Below are 16,078 nucleotides of genomic sequence, written 5' to 3'. Positions count from 1 at the left end.
AGCACCCATGTTTTTTCGCTGTTCCTGACACAGTTTCAGTTCACTCAAACTCAACGAATATTGAATGAGTTGCTTCAATGTATGTTCTAACATGTCGTTTAAACTTCCCGTTAAGCGCGCAAAAAATTTCGTTTACCTTAAGGTATGAATGAACTGACCACGGTCAAGTTTATATGCGACTATCAAATTTTAGGGTGTTCCCATACTTTTTGTTTGTAGTACATTTACGGTGTTGTTCATGAAAGCAGAGTCGTTACGAACACAACTGCTGTCACAATTCGACGTCAACTCAGTCTGGGAAGAAAGCCAGAACATTCTGAACTATTGCGAAACCCACGAGTACGGGTCTGAACCAAGATTCACAAGCATGTTGTGATTTTATCTCGATTCTGGCACGGCTTTCGCTCACGGCGCATTTCGTCACCTGAAACGACTTAGGTCCCTTTGCCCCTTAGAACGGATAGGGTTAACCCATATGCATTCATCACGTTGATGATGGACATGCACGGGCACGTGAGGGTTGTCCTCTAGCTCGACGGAGGAACAGAAGACCACAGCAGAGCTCTTGCTGACATCACTTCAAGGAAACCATGGAACCGGACATGCAGATAATGGACGTTGGTCACTTACGACCGCCAAATGGTAACTGATAATACAAGCTCATATCAACCGAGTTTTACATGTTTTTTCCCCATCTTTGAATGAGTGAGGTTGGTTGTACACCGCTTTTAGCAGTATAACGGATCGTTCAGCTACATTTAGTTCTAAAATGAGTTATAAGAAAAGTAGTAGATGGTGAAAACACAGATGTGTGTTCCAGATGTCCTCACTGTCTCTTTGCAGTGACTCCAGTTGACACTGGTGTAATACAACATATGTTCTAGTCTATACACCATGGTATATCAGCTAAAAATTAATTTAATAACACTCAACCTCTCCCTATAAGCACAGTATACTGTGGCCATGTGGCCTGGCTGTTTTGTATGTATAAATCTGTTATTCTAAACGATTATAGCAAGGTTGTCAATAGTCTTCAAATGGCCCTCGTGCCTTCAGATGACACGCGTGAGTGAGTGAGTGAGTGAGTGAGTGAGTGAGTATGGCTTTACGCAGCCTTTAGTAATATCTCAAATCGGAGGGACACATTATCACGTACTGTACCCACGCCGAACCCGTGTCTTCGGCTTGAAAGAACACTTTAAAACAGTTAGGCTACCCCATCGCCTACAGCTGAAGTGATGAAGTACATACTCTCTTTAATAATATCTTTGAAACATGTATTTTTCTAGACTCTTCCATACGATGTGACAGAAGATCTATTGCCGTATGTAATTTTCTGTTGTGTGTATGGGGTAGTATCTTTATAATCCTTCAGATTATGCTATGATCTAAACGTGTTAGCCTTCATTAAGGTCGTGTTTGTCAATAACAGACATGACAGTGCGAAAACTGAGGTACGCATGTGACTACTGATTGGCAATTACACACCATGGTTTATGGAACGTCACGCTGTTTTCTAAGGTAGTGTCAATCTTGCTGTGGTGTCAAAACGCAGTTGACATTCATTTCTTTTGTCTACAGATATTTCCACTTGTAATATTCCAAAGGAGTCGTAACAAAGAACATACTCTATAAAATTCTTAATGTACAATATTTCTTAATTACTAATGGAAATTATTGTAAAATAACTGAAATATGTAGAGACATCGCTTTAAAATGTCAAAACCAGACAAGGCGGATTATGGTGTTATATACATCCCTACAACTGCAACCGCTGAATCAAAACTTTATGGCTTAAAAATACATCTTGCGGGAATGTATCTTTGTGGCAGACGATTTCTTTTCATTTCAACAGTCTGAGGCACAATGATGTTTCCCGGCACTTGGCGGACAATTTAATGTTTTAATCACGTGTTAAATTGTTAAAAAGGTCACATGCAACATAAAACACAACTTTGCAGATTCTGATACCTTTAGGTATGCACTTACCGAAACAAATCATGAAAAGTGACAATTCAGTCTATAAAGTTGAAAAAAAAACGCGATGAAAAAAACGCCCGCGAAATCGGAGTTCAAACGTTTCACTAAATTCCCCCCAGCGCTGGGGGGAAAACTGGTTTCAACAGATGTGCTGCGCTGCGCAGTGAATAGGTTCGCGCATAACGCATGCGCAGTGAATAGGTTCGCGGAGCTTGAAACAGTATGCATGCTCGGAGTATGAGGTCGTGAGCAGTAGTCTAATCTTGGTTGTGTACACAAACAAGTTAATAATCTACTCGTTACATAAGAAAAATTTGTCTATTGTAGTAAGCAGCCTCTGCTACAGAGAAAGTTCAATGTCTGGTTTATTGACACCCGTATGTCTGCCTGCCTGTCTGCTAAAGACAATATACAATAGACAGCTTCAATCATTGACCACATGCAATTTAATTGAACTTAACACCTATCAGACTATGCGCCATAAACAAAATAAATTGATTTATGACTCGTGCACCCTAGTCCAGTCTCTGCCACATTATGTAATTAGGCAGGTGTGATACTTGTACACATGACAAGTTTTTATGTCTGTGGGTTGCAAACAAACTATGACTGGATGACTGGATTTGACGGAAACTGGTGCAAACTCTTTCAAGTCCTGCTTTGTACTTGGACGAATGACACGTTCCAGTCACGCAGTAGTTCACCATCTCTGCTGAGATGATTTTTGATTTAATCGTACTCAAATTCAGAGAACATGTATTTACAAAACCCAGCATCTCTATATACATTCTCTAGGGATAACAACGTATTCTAGTGTAAATGCTTTTGTTTGACAACGGTATATGAATCCATACTGAAACGATGAATCAAGTACAATAAAAGAAGTTGTTATCCTTTCTTGTGACTAGCCATACTTATAACAGGCCCATCAAACTGATCATCTTTCTGTACACACAATGAGCCTTCAGCGTATCAGCACATGAACCAGCCAATCGGAAGTCGTCGTTACCCTTGAGTGCACATCCACCCGCTATGACTGGGTTCGGTCTCCCGAGGGCTTCGTTTCGAGGGAAGTAAGCCCAAGTAAAAAATATTGCACTTTTTGCGATTGTACGCTTTTAATTTTGTTTATTCGTTTTTCAACAAGCAGCAATGTATATTATATGTCACGAATAAGTGATAATTGTGTTTTAATTACGTTTGATTTTTTGGTTGCATGTGACCCTTTCACCCAAAACTGGAATACTGCTTAACCTGTGTGACTAGAATACTGTCAAAAGCGGTGTTAAATCCACACACTCACTTACTCTTTGTTTATTCCCCACGAATAGCTGATACATTGCCAAGGCTTTGTTTAGCAATAATAACCCATATCAGATGTGGTGAGTAAACCCATGAGTTTGTCGTCGAATTTAATTCCAGACACAATTGACAATGACAACAGTATATCCAAGATGGCCGCCAAGCCACCGGATGAAGGGTGTCTGTCCAAGTTTACGTCGTGTCGATGGCAGACTGGTTATCTGACATTGTGGTGCTCACTGCTGCTGTTTGCGTTTCGGCACTCGTTCAACTTCGCCATAGTGTGTATGGAAACAGGCAACATCGTTGACATGAACATCACGGAAACACACAATACAACCATTACCAGCGTTGCTGACAGTGCCAAAGTTGGTTGATGAAATATACTTTTTTGCTCCCTTTGCACTTAACATCGTATCAGTGTTTCTCCTTGTAACGGTACTAGCAGAGAATGGGTGTCTGTATTACTTTATTGTCGGAGACACTCTTGTTTAATAAAAAAAACCAAAACAGTCATTTAGTAATAACTGAGCGATGCATCTACTTATTAGCAAAATGTTTTTCGGCGAGTCTTCGAACTCTTTTATCGTTTTACCAATAATTAATGGTATTTTCAATATTTTAGGTCTAATAAAAAAACCCATTTCAATATGCGTTTTAATTTGCGTATAATGGAGTAGTATTTCAGTTATATGATCTCAGGGGCAGGAAAAAGTGTGCCACGTCAACACTCAACCTTAAGTGCTCCCCGGACGCGTCATATAGAATACCTAACCATTAAAGCATGTTTTTTGTTGGTCCTTGCCTGGCGCTCGGTATTAATGAGTACTGCAAGGTCTGGTCGGCTCGGAGTCAGTGTACTGTGTCTTGGTATTCATGCTGAACTGTATCATGGTATCCCAGTGAGCTACCCATGTTTTGCTGGTACAAGTCGCCATGTATACTCACGCATGCACATCGTCATATGAGTGAAATAACTCACCTCAACTCACCACACCTTAAAGGGCAAAACAGTGGTGATCATTATGATACCAGGTGTTCGCAGGAGACACCATCATGAATATTTATCTTCTCGTGTAAAGCGGTTCAATCTTTAGTTGACTCAATAGTGTAAACATATCAGTCAATACTTGTTTGTATACACTACCTTAAGGGATCATAACGATGATTACATTTTCCATTTAATTCGAAGACGAAACTGTATTTCATCTTACCATCAATAGTGCTTCGGATTTGCGAAGCAGAGGTCGCGAGCCAGTCAAGAATTCTGGGATATCATGGAAACAGCGAAGCAACAACCAGTCCCAGATTTATTTTGAACCATGCCTCTGTTAAGTTTGTTCTCTGACAATCTTACGATCAAACAATCACTGTTATTATGTAGATTTCCATTTTTCCATCACCAGGTTGTGAATCCGTATATCCCGGATGACGTCAGAGGGTTGGTGCTTTCCTGTTACTTCTACGGGTATATATGGACGCCTCTGATTGGTGGATACCTTGCCGCTAGATTTGGGGCGAAGCTTATGATTACTCTATCGATGGCGGTGTCTGTGGTTGTCATGTTGGTCCTGCCAATCAGCATCCGGACTAATGTGTACATTGCAGTTGCCCTGCGGGTGGCCATGGGGTTTGCCTCGGTAGGGCGCGTGTGTGCGTGTGCTGGGATGTTGCTAAATTGTTGCTGCAATGTTGCTTGCTGCTGGAGTTTTGTCAGACTGTTGCTTGAATATTGATTAATGTCTACATTGCCCTTGCCTTGCATGTGGTCTTGGTGTTCGCCTATGTAGGGCGCGTGCGCGTACGTGCGTATTGCTGAAATGTTGCTATTTGCTGTAGTGTTCCTGGAATGTTGGTGGAATAGTTGTCGGCATGGTTATTGGATCGTTGGTGAAAATATGGGGGCATGTTGTGACTTAAGCGTAAAAAATATCCACACAGATATACTGACGTGCAAAAGAAACTTTTTCTTACCAATTTTGACTTTTATTTTGACATAATCGGAAAATAATCAGGTACATGAATACTTCTCGTTCTCGTATGAAACAGAACATTTGTATTTTGGGAACGACTGCGACCAAACTCACCAAAGGTTGTAGGGGGATGTGTGAAATTTACGTGTTGTGCAATAAAGGCAAAAGACAAGTGTGGAAAGTGTATGAAAGCATTGCATGCAACAGGTGGGCTCACACAAACGAGTGAGGGCCGTAGGAATGGTACAGTTTGGTGCTACCACTGGACAGGTTGCTGCGTTTAGTTGTTTCGCAGTTACTGCCAGGAACGTTCGCCAGAGCTTCATTCAGACTGGTCAGACATCGGACAGGCCACAGACTGGCAGACCCTGGGTGGCAACGACTGCGGAAGACCGGCGGAACCGCTTCCTGACGGTGACGGTATCTTCGTCAGCGGCATTAGGTCACCCAGTAAGTCGACGGACAGTAACAAGAAGATGTTGTGCCCATGCTATCAGATGTTATCGACCATACCGGGGAACGATACTAAGGCTGAATAAAAAAATAAATGTTTCTCGGGCACATCTTTTCCAAAAGTGACAAGGGCGGTAGGACCTTTTAAAACTTTTGGTAGAAAAAAATGACGAGGGAGAAACACATTCTTTTCTCAGAAATGCAGCTTGGAAAGTTTTGCACGTGTGAATAAGTTGTAGATTCAGTGACACCCGTTCATACAGACACCAATTCTTATAGTGGACAAATGGATAATCGGGACGCGGCAAAGTCAGAATTGTTTTTTTTTTAAGGGCAATAAAAACTTTTTACGTGCACAAATGAAAGTGACGCGCCGATGCCCGAGAAACATTTCACTTTTTTTTATAAATTATTTTGTCTAACGGATAGACATGGTCAGCTGGACCAGACTAGTCAGACGTTGGCAGCCATGTGACTGACGTAGAATACCGTTTTCTGACGAAAGCAGATTCTGTCTATCGAGACCCGACAGCAGAGTGAATTTACAGGAGGAGAGGTTGCTGTTGTATACAGACGTCGGAACCGTATGGCGACGATAGCGTTATGGTCTGGGGTGTCTTATGCGGACTGACCTTCTTGTCTGCTACGGTAATCACGGCATATCAACGGCGGTTGTCCTAGGCCTGGTGCTGGGGCCACAGGTCCTGCCGTTTATACAGCAACAGCCACTGAGAGAGTTGTATTCGATAGACGGATCTGTCCCATAGACAGAGTCGGGGAGACAAATCGAAGCCGCCAGTTACAAGACAGGAACTGGCACAGGCCCTCACCAGTGGATGAAGGCGTACCCAGCTGACGTCATGAGACGCTTGACCACAGTCAATCATTTTCAAAGAAGAGAGTTTCTTTTGTACGTTAGTATGTATAGGAATGTGAAAGGTCTCTTGTGTCCACCACTTACCTCTTCCCTGGTTTGGGAAAGGTAGCCTGGTGGTAAGACTGTGCGAAGTCCAGTTCTGGTGTATTTCGCCGTGATATTGCTGAACTATTTGTAAAAGCGGGGTAAAACGCACTCACTCGACATGTTTACATTTACGGATGCAGTGTGCACAACAAAGGAAACGTGAATGTATTTGCTGTTGTTGGTTTTTCAGGGAGTTATATTGCCGTCACAACAAGTGTTGTGGTCAAACTGGGCCCCTATTTCCGAAAAGGCTCAACTCGCTGCCACGTCAAATTCAGGTAACAAATTCAGGTCAGACTCAATAGCTGACCGATGAACTGCAATCTAACTCGAAAACTAATAATACTCAATGAAATGTTGATCATAATAAAAAAAACATCAGACCAACTCTATGACATTGTCTCAGAATTTATGTCCTAAAAATGAAAAAGTTGTCAAAGTGTCATTAAAATACTGACACAGTTCACTATTTGTTACGATGGAGGAGTACACCTGTCTCTTGCTCTTTGCACTCCTCCCTCATAACAAACAGTGAACTGTGTCATTTTTTTATGATACATTGCTAATCTCACAGATTTGGTATGATATTTTTGTTTTGAATATTATATGTTTATTAGTTTTGGAGTTAGATATCAAATCATCGGTCCGCCAAACAGCCAAACAGACTATAAGCATGAGTAAATAAATGCATGTAGAGCTAAGAGAGTTGCAGTGTTTGTGGCTTGTATGGAATCACAGAATGGCCATCGTCGTGATATAGTCCAAAGTAACAGTTTACTTTTCTTATTTATGGCACAAATGGTCAAAATGATGAACTGTCTCGCTTTTGTTTATGTTTTAACACTTGAGTGGTATGTTTTTCGTATTACTCTCTTATCACTCTACCCCTTACCCAGCACTTGAGTGGTATGTTTTTCGTATTATTCTCTTATCACTCTACCCCTTACCCAGCACTCGTGAAGATCCGGGTTGGAATTAGTCTTCAGCAACCCATGCTTGTCGTACGAGATGACTAATGGGATCGGGTGGTCAGGCTCACTGACTTGGTTGAGACGTTAACATTGCGTTAATCCATGCTTAAGATGTTGATCACTGGATTGTCTGGCCCAGACTTGAATATTTACAGACCGCCGCCATACAGCTGCAATATTGCAGAGTGTGACGAAGAACTAAACTCACTCACTGGACATGTGTTCACGTGGCCTTTGATCAGGTGAGCTAAAAGTAGTTACATTCAAAACAAACAAACAAACAGACAGACAAACAGACAGAACTTGCCCAGTTGTACAGAAAAACTGTGATGTCCTGCAGGAGTAAACGTCGGGAGTATCATGGCCACTGCCATCTCCGGTTTCTTATGCCAGATACCACTCGATGAAGGCTGGCCTCTTACTTTCTACACATATGGTAAGTTAAATCTGAAGTGATTGGGTGAGTATGGTTTGGTTTCACTCCTCTTTCAGCACTATCTAGAAATATCACTGAACTCATTCACTTATTTCACATTCACTCACTACAGAGCATGCTTATATATGGGTGTGACAAAGTCACTGAACGAATGAGTGAATTAGGTTTTACACTGCTTTTAGCAATATTCCAGCAATATGGCAGGGGACACCGAGAGTGGGCTTTACACGTGGTACCCATAGGGCGAATCGTAAACGGGGCTTTGGCGTGATGAGCGAAAGTTTTTATCACAAGGCCACCCCACCGACCCGTTAAAATTGAAAAGATGTTTTGACGACCGATAAAACTGAATTGTTGTATTTGGCTTGCAGTCCAGTCTCAGTAAACTTAGCCTCATCATCTATACCGGGGCGAGCATGTATGGTCGTGTAACGAATAATACTAAGCCTAAGTTTACTTAGACTTCTTGAATTCAAACTCACATTTTCATGTATCGTTTCACAAATACCACTAGGACACGGACATAATCTCGTTTGCATTATAAATAAATTCATTCAATGAAAGTGTGAGGCTGGTGCAACGCCACTGTAATCCAGTGATAATGACCCAACAGCGTGTCAGCTTGATGAGGGAAATATACCGAAATGACCCAGTTAATGGACGTTTTGCTCATAGGTGTTCCCTGAACATCCGGGTAAGAATTGGTCTTGAGCAACTTTCGCATATCGTTAGATGTAGTTAAGGTGATGGTTGGTCACTGGTCAGGCTAATGCTTAGATAAAGAATACTGTAATGTCCGGTCCGGACTCAAATTTACACGCGTCGATATTGCTGGAACATAAATGAGTGCTGCGGCGTTATACGAAGAAAAATCAATCAAACAAACAAGCAATTTTGGTGAAGTTGTTGTTTAACCCGCAATCTATGTAGCGGGTGTCTGTAAATAATCGAGTCTGGACCAGATAATCCAGTGATCAACAGCATGAGCATCGATTTACGAACTGGGATAATATGACATGCATTAACTAAAACAATGAGCCTGACCATCCGATCCCATTAGCTGCTCTTATGACAAGGATTGCTAGGGACCAATTCTAACCCGGATCTTCACGTGTCCCTTTGGTGAAAACACGGATCTGTCACTTCCTGGGTACGGACAAGTCACATTTCGTTGATGAAATTTGACACACACTTCCTTCTTTGTCAGCTGGGGTGGGCGTGGTCTGGATGGTCTTCTGGCTGTTGTTCGTCCACGATTCTCCAGAGCGGCATCCCAGATGTTCCACTGAAGAAAAGCAGCGCATCTACTTCGGCAAGACCTCCATCAAGTCTTCACCTAAGGTCAGTATACATGTAGATGTTGCATAAATGATTTCAATCAACAGAAAGTCCTTGAAGATCCTGGTTAGAATGGATCATCACCATGCTTCCTGTCTATTCAAGATTATGGCTGTACAAGGTCCCAGCTGTCTGGCCAATGTTTAAGGTTTCTAGTCACTATTCAGGTCTGTAACAATATCAGTGTTGAATGCTGATTAAATACTTGAGACGTATTTAAGACTCCAGATATCTGGGCAAATTTCAAATCTATAGCAATATAATTGTTTTAACTGGACTCTGACAAAATACTTCAGACGTATTTGGTCAATGTGCAAGTTTTGAGAAATGTGTTTGGTCTGCCTTTCTGGTCAATATTCAAAGCTTTAATTATCAATTCATGCATAATTCATAATGCTTCGATATAGCTTACATTTGCAAAGGGGCGGTGGGGTACCCTAGCTCGCTCGTCTCGCTGAAGACCCGGGTTCTATTCCCCACATGGACACATTTCTGATATAGTACTGATTCACTCACCCTCGTTGTTATGCAGCCTCTACCGTGGATGAAGACATTGCGGTCGATGCCTTTCTGGGCCCTGGTCGTCAGTCACGTGTCCCACTCCTGGATCATGTCGTCGATGCAGACGTTCCTGCCCATGTACATGAGCGATGTCCTCAAGTTCGACATAGGTTCGGTAAATAACTCTCAACTGTTCGTGATCCCAAAACAAGGCCCACTTTCCATTTAACTCCCTTGCCTGGCACAGACAACAACATTCCTCACCACTCGCCCATCACCGGTACGTCCGCTTTGCGGCATGACACGGGATAACAGCACCAGCTATAACTCGTGTTATTCCGGGACAAGCCGATTAACGGAGGTTAAGGGAAGGGGCGAGTGGTGGCGAATGGCCAGAACACCATTACATTCGTCACCACTCGCCCTTTTCCACAACTCCGCTGTTCGACCTGCCCCGGAATAACACAGTTGCCCATTAATGCTGTGCATTCGTAACTTCTCGTCCCTTTCGGTAACCTGGAAGATGTTCATTCGTCACCTTTCCGTAACAATCGCTATTCGGCTTGTCCTTGAATAACACTAGTTGGTCACGAATGAGATCTTCTTTCAGGTCACCGAAAGAGACAAATAGTTATAAATGGAATGCTATGATGATGGGGTCAGTTTCGGGTGGTCACGATTATATTTCAAAGTTTGTTAGCACCATTCGTTCCCCTTTCACATCAACTTTGTATCCCTCGTTCAAATAAAATATAAATAACATTATTTCACTCGGGACATGAACTTGAAATGAAAGGGGAAGCTCGTTTCATATCCTATAAATCTGAATCATATCGGGTGTTACGCTACATGTTGATACGCTATTGTATACCGTGGGGCGGTGGGGTAGTCTAGTGTTTAAAGCGTTCGCTTGTCACCATGAAGACCCGGGGTCGAAGCCATGGCAAGTTCTGGTGTCCCCCACCATGATTTTGCTGGGATATTGCTAAAACTCGCTTACAACTAAACCAACTGACTCATTATATAACTGGAATTACTGTGCAACGATTCCTCCCCACAGAACGGCGTCCTTTCGGCTCTCCCGTACATTGGTCGTTTCTTCGGCGGCCTCTTCTTCGCCTACATCGCCGACCTCGTGATGCAGAAGACCTCCCTCTCGGTTACGGTCAACAGGAAGATATTCCAGACATTAGGTATTTACACCCAGTCTCTTCTTTTCCCAAATTCCTATCTCGAAATCACAGGTCTCAATTCAAAATTCAACAGGTCGGAAGTGCATTTCTTTGTTAAAGTGTTCAGGTATCTCGCTGTACAGAACTACGGTTATATGGAAGTCAAAGGGGCTATTCATAAGGCCTATAAGCGGGAGAGAATACCAGCCGGTTAACAGGCATGTCAGCAATTCGAACGTAACAATACGATATATTGCACTACATTCTTAGTTCCTGAACCGATTCACCCGATATGATCGGCAGTTTTCGTGACCATGATCGTTAATTTTCGTGATGTTGTTGAAAAAGCTAATAACGTTTCTATTTACTCTATATTATTCTACATTAATAGTTTGGAGAATGTTTATTGGTCATATAATTGCATTTGCATGACTTTTAAACCTTGATTGTGAAAAAGTAAATTGCTTCAGGCACTCGTTGTAGGGATAACAAACCCAAATGGCACACGCAGCTGCAGAACATTGTTCTGGAGTTCCAAACTTCAGAGCGAAGTCTTCAGCTGGGAATCATTTTCGATTGACCTCTTCAACAGTTACAACTGAGCCTTCACAGTGGCCAGTGGCGTTGTTTCAAAAGAAAGGAAACAGTAATACATTTACCTTAAATCATGTGTTTTCACAATAATATATCGCAATACGGAAGTTTGGGCAATACCCATCCCTATAGTCTATAGATACAGTATAACACCGTCATGGCGAAGTTGAAGGGACGTACATTAATACTTCGAGTTAACCGATGTTAGTGTTGCGGACATAAGATTTCCCTTGCTGTGATTCAAAACACCGCCGTGTCCACATGATCAAAGAAGTTGACCCCTTCAGGAAGGTAAGGACAAGTCCGTAAAATAAACGAGGTTTCTAAATCAACAAACTTGCAACAGCTGTCCATGAGGTGTGTATGGCAGTGCGCAGTTCAAGCGCGACACAGAGAGGTTTGGCGAGTACTATCGTCTGGGACACATGAAGCCAACAATACCGGAAATAATACAGAGCAGAACAAAATAAATACAATGTAAATAATATACAAGGCTAATATACAAGGTTGCCATATTGTTCGTTCATTTCCCAGACGTGAATGCATTCTATCATCACAGCAACAAATAGAATGCCAGATCGTTGGTTTCCAAAGCTGATCCAGAGAGGTTCTTACAACGGTTGTTTCAAAGGTGTTGATTACATGTTGAGAGAAACTTATGCTCAAAATGTGTAATTTTAACGTCATTCCTTTACGCCTTAATTGAGGGACTTTAACCATATCAATCTTCACTTGCAGGCATGCTCACAGCGCTACATAACTATTGACAATGAGCCGCATTGTAATTATATTGATAACGCTTCCCACTGTGGAAATACATGTATGTAATACGTGCAAGGAATATTTAGAGTATGCCATACGAGAGGAATAGTTAGAATATACCGCACCAGAGGAATATTGAGAATGTGCTGTCACACTAGAGAAATGTTGAAAGTACGTTTCATTCCAGAAACACTGGCAACGTCTCTCACTGCAGAAACATTTACAATGTGCCACACTAATGAAAAGTTTCCAATGGCTCTCTGAGAACAAGCAGATGACTGATTTATAAACTGTACAGGTACATATCTGCCGGGAGGGTTTCTAATTGGCGTCAGCTTCCTGACCTCTGACCAGAGAATGTTGGCAGTAGGGCTCATGGTGATCGCCATGACTACACAAGCGTTCACCATGGCTTCCTTCAGGGTCAACCACCTCGATATTGCGCCAAGGTGAGCAAACGAACACAATCACTGGAATATCAACCACTTTTCTATTTCTAACTCGCTTATATTTGGGAACGATTTGTGGGGAAATCACGCTGTTTCACGAAGGGCAAAAGACGATAAGATGGCATGTTTCAGGTAAAACGTTCTGGAATGTTTCAAATGTGACTTCTGGTATGTTTAATAACAGTGTGTTATTTCAGGAATAATGGTGGGTGTATGTTTAGGTATGATGGTGATGTATGTCTTAGGTGTGACGTTCTTGTAATGTTTCAGGAATTACATTCTGGTAATGTTTCAGGTATGACGTTCTGGTAATGTTTCAGGTATGATGTTCTGATATAGTACAGGTATGAAGTTCTGGTATGTTTCAAGTGTAACGGTATGATATATTTCAGATACGCGGGCCAGGTGATGGGCTTCACTCTGACGATTGGTTGCTGTGCCTCCATCGTATCCCCTCTAATCATCTCAGCCATGACTATAGACGTAAGAGACGTTGTTCCAGTCAAATTTCACTTTCTTCAGACATGAATGTGGAATTTAAAATATCAACATTCAAAAGAACGTAGATCCTACAGTAATTGTAGATCGGATAATGCTTGGGTGGCCATGTGGCCTATAGCGTCGCTACTCGCTCTTCAAAAATGGGTCCCTTTGGCCTTGCTAGGATCCGCTGGCAGTGAGGCCATATTATTGCTCTGTGCTGATAGTGAGTGATTTGATAGGCCCCTTTTAGCAATATGCAAGCAATATCACGGAGGGCGAGACCAAAAATAGACATTACGCATTGTACCCAAGTGGGGAATCGAACTTCACCGTGACGAACGAACGCCACTAGGCTACCTCACTGATAATGACACCGAGCACTGTCCAGCAGGAAAATCTTATCGCAGCTTTCACCAAAGTGTCACTTCAGATCTCACCTACTCACCCACCACTCACACTTGGTGGCCCGCCTTTCTTAATCCCCTATGCCCTAAGCAGAGTCAAATACTGACCACGTGGTTATCGTGCGTGATGTAGCTGGTTATAATCGCGTCCAAACAGTGTGAATGACTCCTCTTCCTGTTCACATAGCCAAGACACGTGTATTTGAGTGAGTATGGTTGTACGCCATTTTTGCAATATCACGGCGAAAAATACCGAATGTAGGGTCTTCGGTGCGACGAGCGAGCGCTTAAACCACAGTGCTACCTGTCTAAATCTCGAATACATTTAATGGGTAGGACTGAGTATTGGACCCAAGTGGGGAATCGAACCCGGATCCTCTGCGTGACGAGCCAGTGCTTTAATCACTAGGCTACCCCATCGCCCTTGATATAGAATGAATATTGCTGGCGCCACGTAAAACACTTAATTTTCTCATATGATGATATTACAGAGAACTCGGGAACAGTGGCAGCAGGTGTTCTTTCTGACGGCGGGTATCGTCATGATGGCTGACGTTTTCTTCCTCATCTTTGGCAGCGGAAAGGAACAGGACTGGGCCAAGGAGAAACCTACTGACGTCATCCCCTCGGTCACTTCCGGTGCCGATGGCTCACCGGCTGGTACGACAGGCGTCGAGAACAGGAAGAAAGGAACTGAAGCATCGGACGAACATTCTGTTCAGAGGCAACGTTCCAAGGACACGTTGGATCTGAAAGCGTCGAAAAATGGTGCTATCAACGCCGCATTGGACCTGTCTGGTGACTTGGTTAATGAAACAAGTCACAGCACGGAGCCATGTCCTGGTGGAGCGGCTGGCAACCATGGAAACAGCCGTGACCAAGTAACGCGGCTTTAGTTCCGGAGGTATAGGCTTGATAACCAGTGAGCTAGGATGTGTTGTGTTGTCTCCTCGTGATAACCGTAACCAGAGAAACACGTGATTTCATCGCCCGTCTTTATTGTTGCCAACTCTTTTATTGTAGAACCTGGATTAAATATTAAGAATACAGTACATTTGGTTTGAATTAGTTTATTTATTTATTTTCTATTTGACCACCAATAATTCGTCATTGCCTGGACATACTATATTCATCACATTAGATTTGGACAGTGCCCTTGTTGATTTTAGTGTTGCTACATCCTGAATTTGTGGTCTACAGGTTGTGCAGAGGTTTAAAACCAGGTCAGCCTTCGCTTGGCTCTTCCTAGAGTGAGTGCGTGAATGAGGATAGCTTTACGCCGCTTTAAGCAATATCACGGTAGGGTCACCAGAAACGGGTTTCACACACGGTAACCATGTGGGGAATCGAACCCGGATCTTCGGCGTGACGAGCGAACGCTTTAGACACTAGACTACCCCACAGTCCCTCTTCCAGAAAAGAACAGACAAGCTACTTGATCCAGTGTGTTGTCATACGAGATGCTGATACTAGCGGCCACTGGTTTTGATGCTCAGCAACATATTAAATCCTACAAGTGACAGAGCGTTTTTCTTACACTAACACTTAATCTCAGAACATTTGGTAAACAACAAATAATTCCTTTTAAACTGAAATTAGCCCGAAGGAGATGGAAGATTCAGAACCTACAGGAATCTACACTTGCTTCGATCATTTTAAGTATTGCAGAAAGGCAAAATAACGATCGGGGTTTATGGACTCTGAGGCAGACCATATAGGTTCCTCGATTATGTGTACAACGTAAGCTTGTTACCAACTAGCGACATTGTCATTTCTTCAAACCATACAAATATTTGCACTGAAAGGCGGTGTGAAACGTGGGAAATATTCAAAATCGAGTAGAATTCGAGTTTTCTATCTTTGAGATAAACAAGACTGAAATAAAAGCCGACGAACTCTGCTGCCCAAGACAATTCAAATTTGAAGCGCACCTAAAATCTTTTAACGTGACAAAAATGTTGTGGAAATTACAACAACCGCGATAACAAATATTTATATGCTTCATTATCGATGTATACATATCAAAGGTGTAAGTTGGATTACAGTAAAAGCCCATGATGTTCAGCATCAGATTTTGAATTTTGAATGACCAGTTTCCAACATGCTTAAAGCCTTGACATATTTATCCCCTTCAGTGTCACCACAGAGGCATGCAAGTGTTTAGGTTTTTCATACATGAAACATAAAACATCATTGCCTCTTTGACAACATAACCTACAACATTCATTTGACCCTTTTAAGTTAAGTTTAACCCTTTTAAGTTACTTAGTTACCCAGCATGCTCACGTTTAGCGGG

At 42.4% G+C, this 16,078-nt stretch overlaps 1 protein-coding gene across 1 annotated transcript; it reads left to right on the top strand.

Annotated features, from left to right (window-relative positions):
* The first annotated feature begins 523 nt into the window (after nt 1-523).
* LOC137268667 (sialin-like) lies at nt 524-14,832 on the top strand. The gene is made up of 11 exons (XM_067803256.1): nt 524-642; nt 3,403-3,650; nt 4,689-4,922; nt 6,863-6,950; nt 7,984-8,079; nt 9,287-9,420; nt 9,950-10,093; nt 10,979-11,111; nt 12,745-12,895; nt 13,288-13,378; nt 14,274-14,832. Exons 1-11 carry the CDS (start codon nt 591-593, stop codon nt 14,676-14,678), a joined length of 1,776 nt encoding a protein of 591 aa, XP_067659357.1. The 5' UTR covers nt 524-590; the 3' UTR covers nt 14,679-14,832.
* Nucleotides 14,833-16,078: the final 1,246 nt, after the last annotated feature.

The sequence above is a fragment of the Haliotis asinina genome, chromosome 16 (assembly GCF_037392515.1).
Source record: "Haliotis asinina isolate JCU_RB_2024 chromosome 16, JCU_Hal_asi_v2, whole genome shotgun sequence".
Classification (NCBI taxonomy): domain Eukaryota; kingdom Metazoa; phylum Mollusca; class Gastropoda; order Lepetellida; family Haliotidae; genus Haliotis; species Haliotis asinina.
Note: the sequence above shows the minus strand (reverse complement) of the source record. Positions and strands in the feature narration are given on the sequence as shown.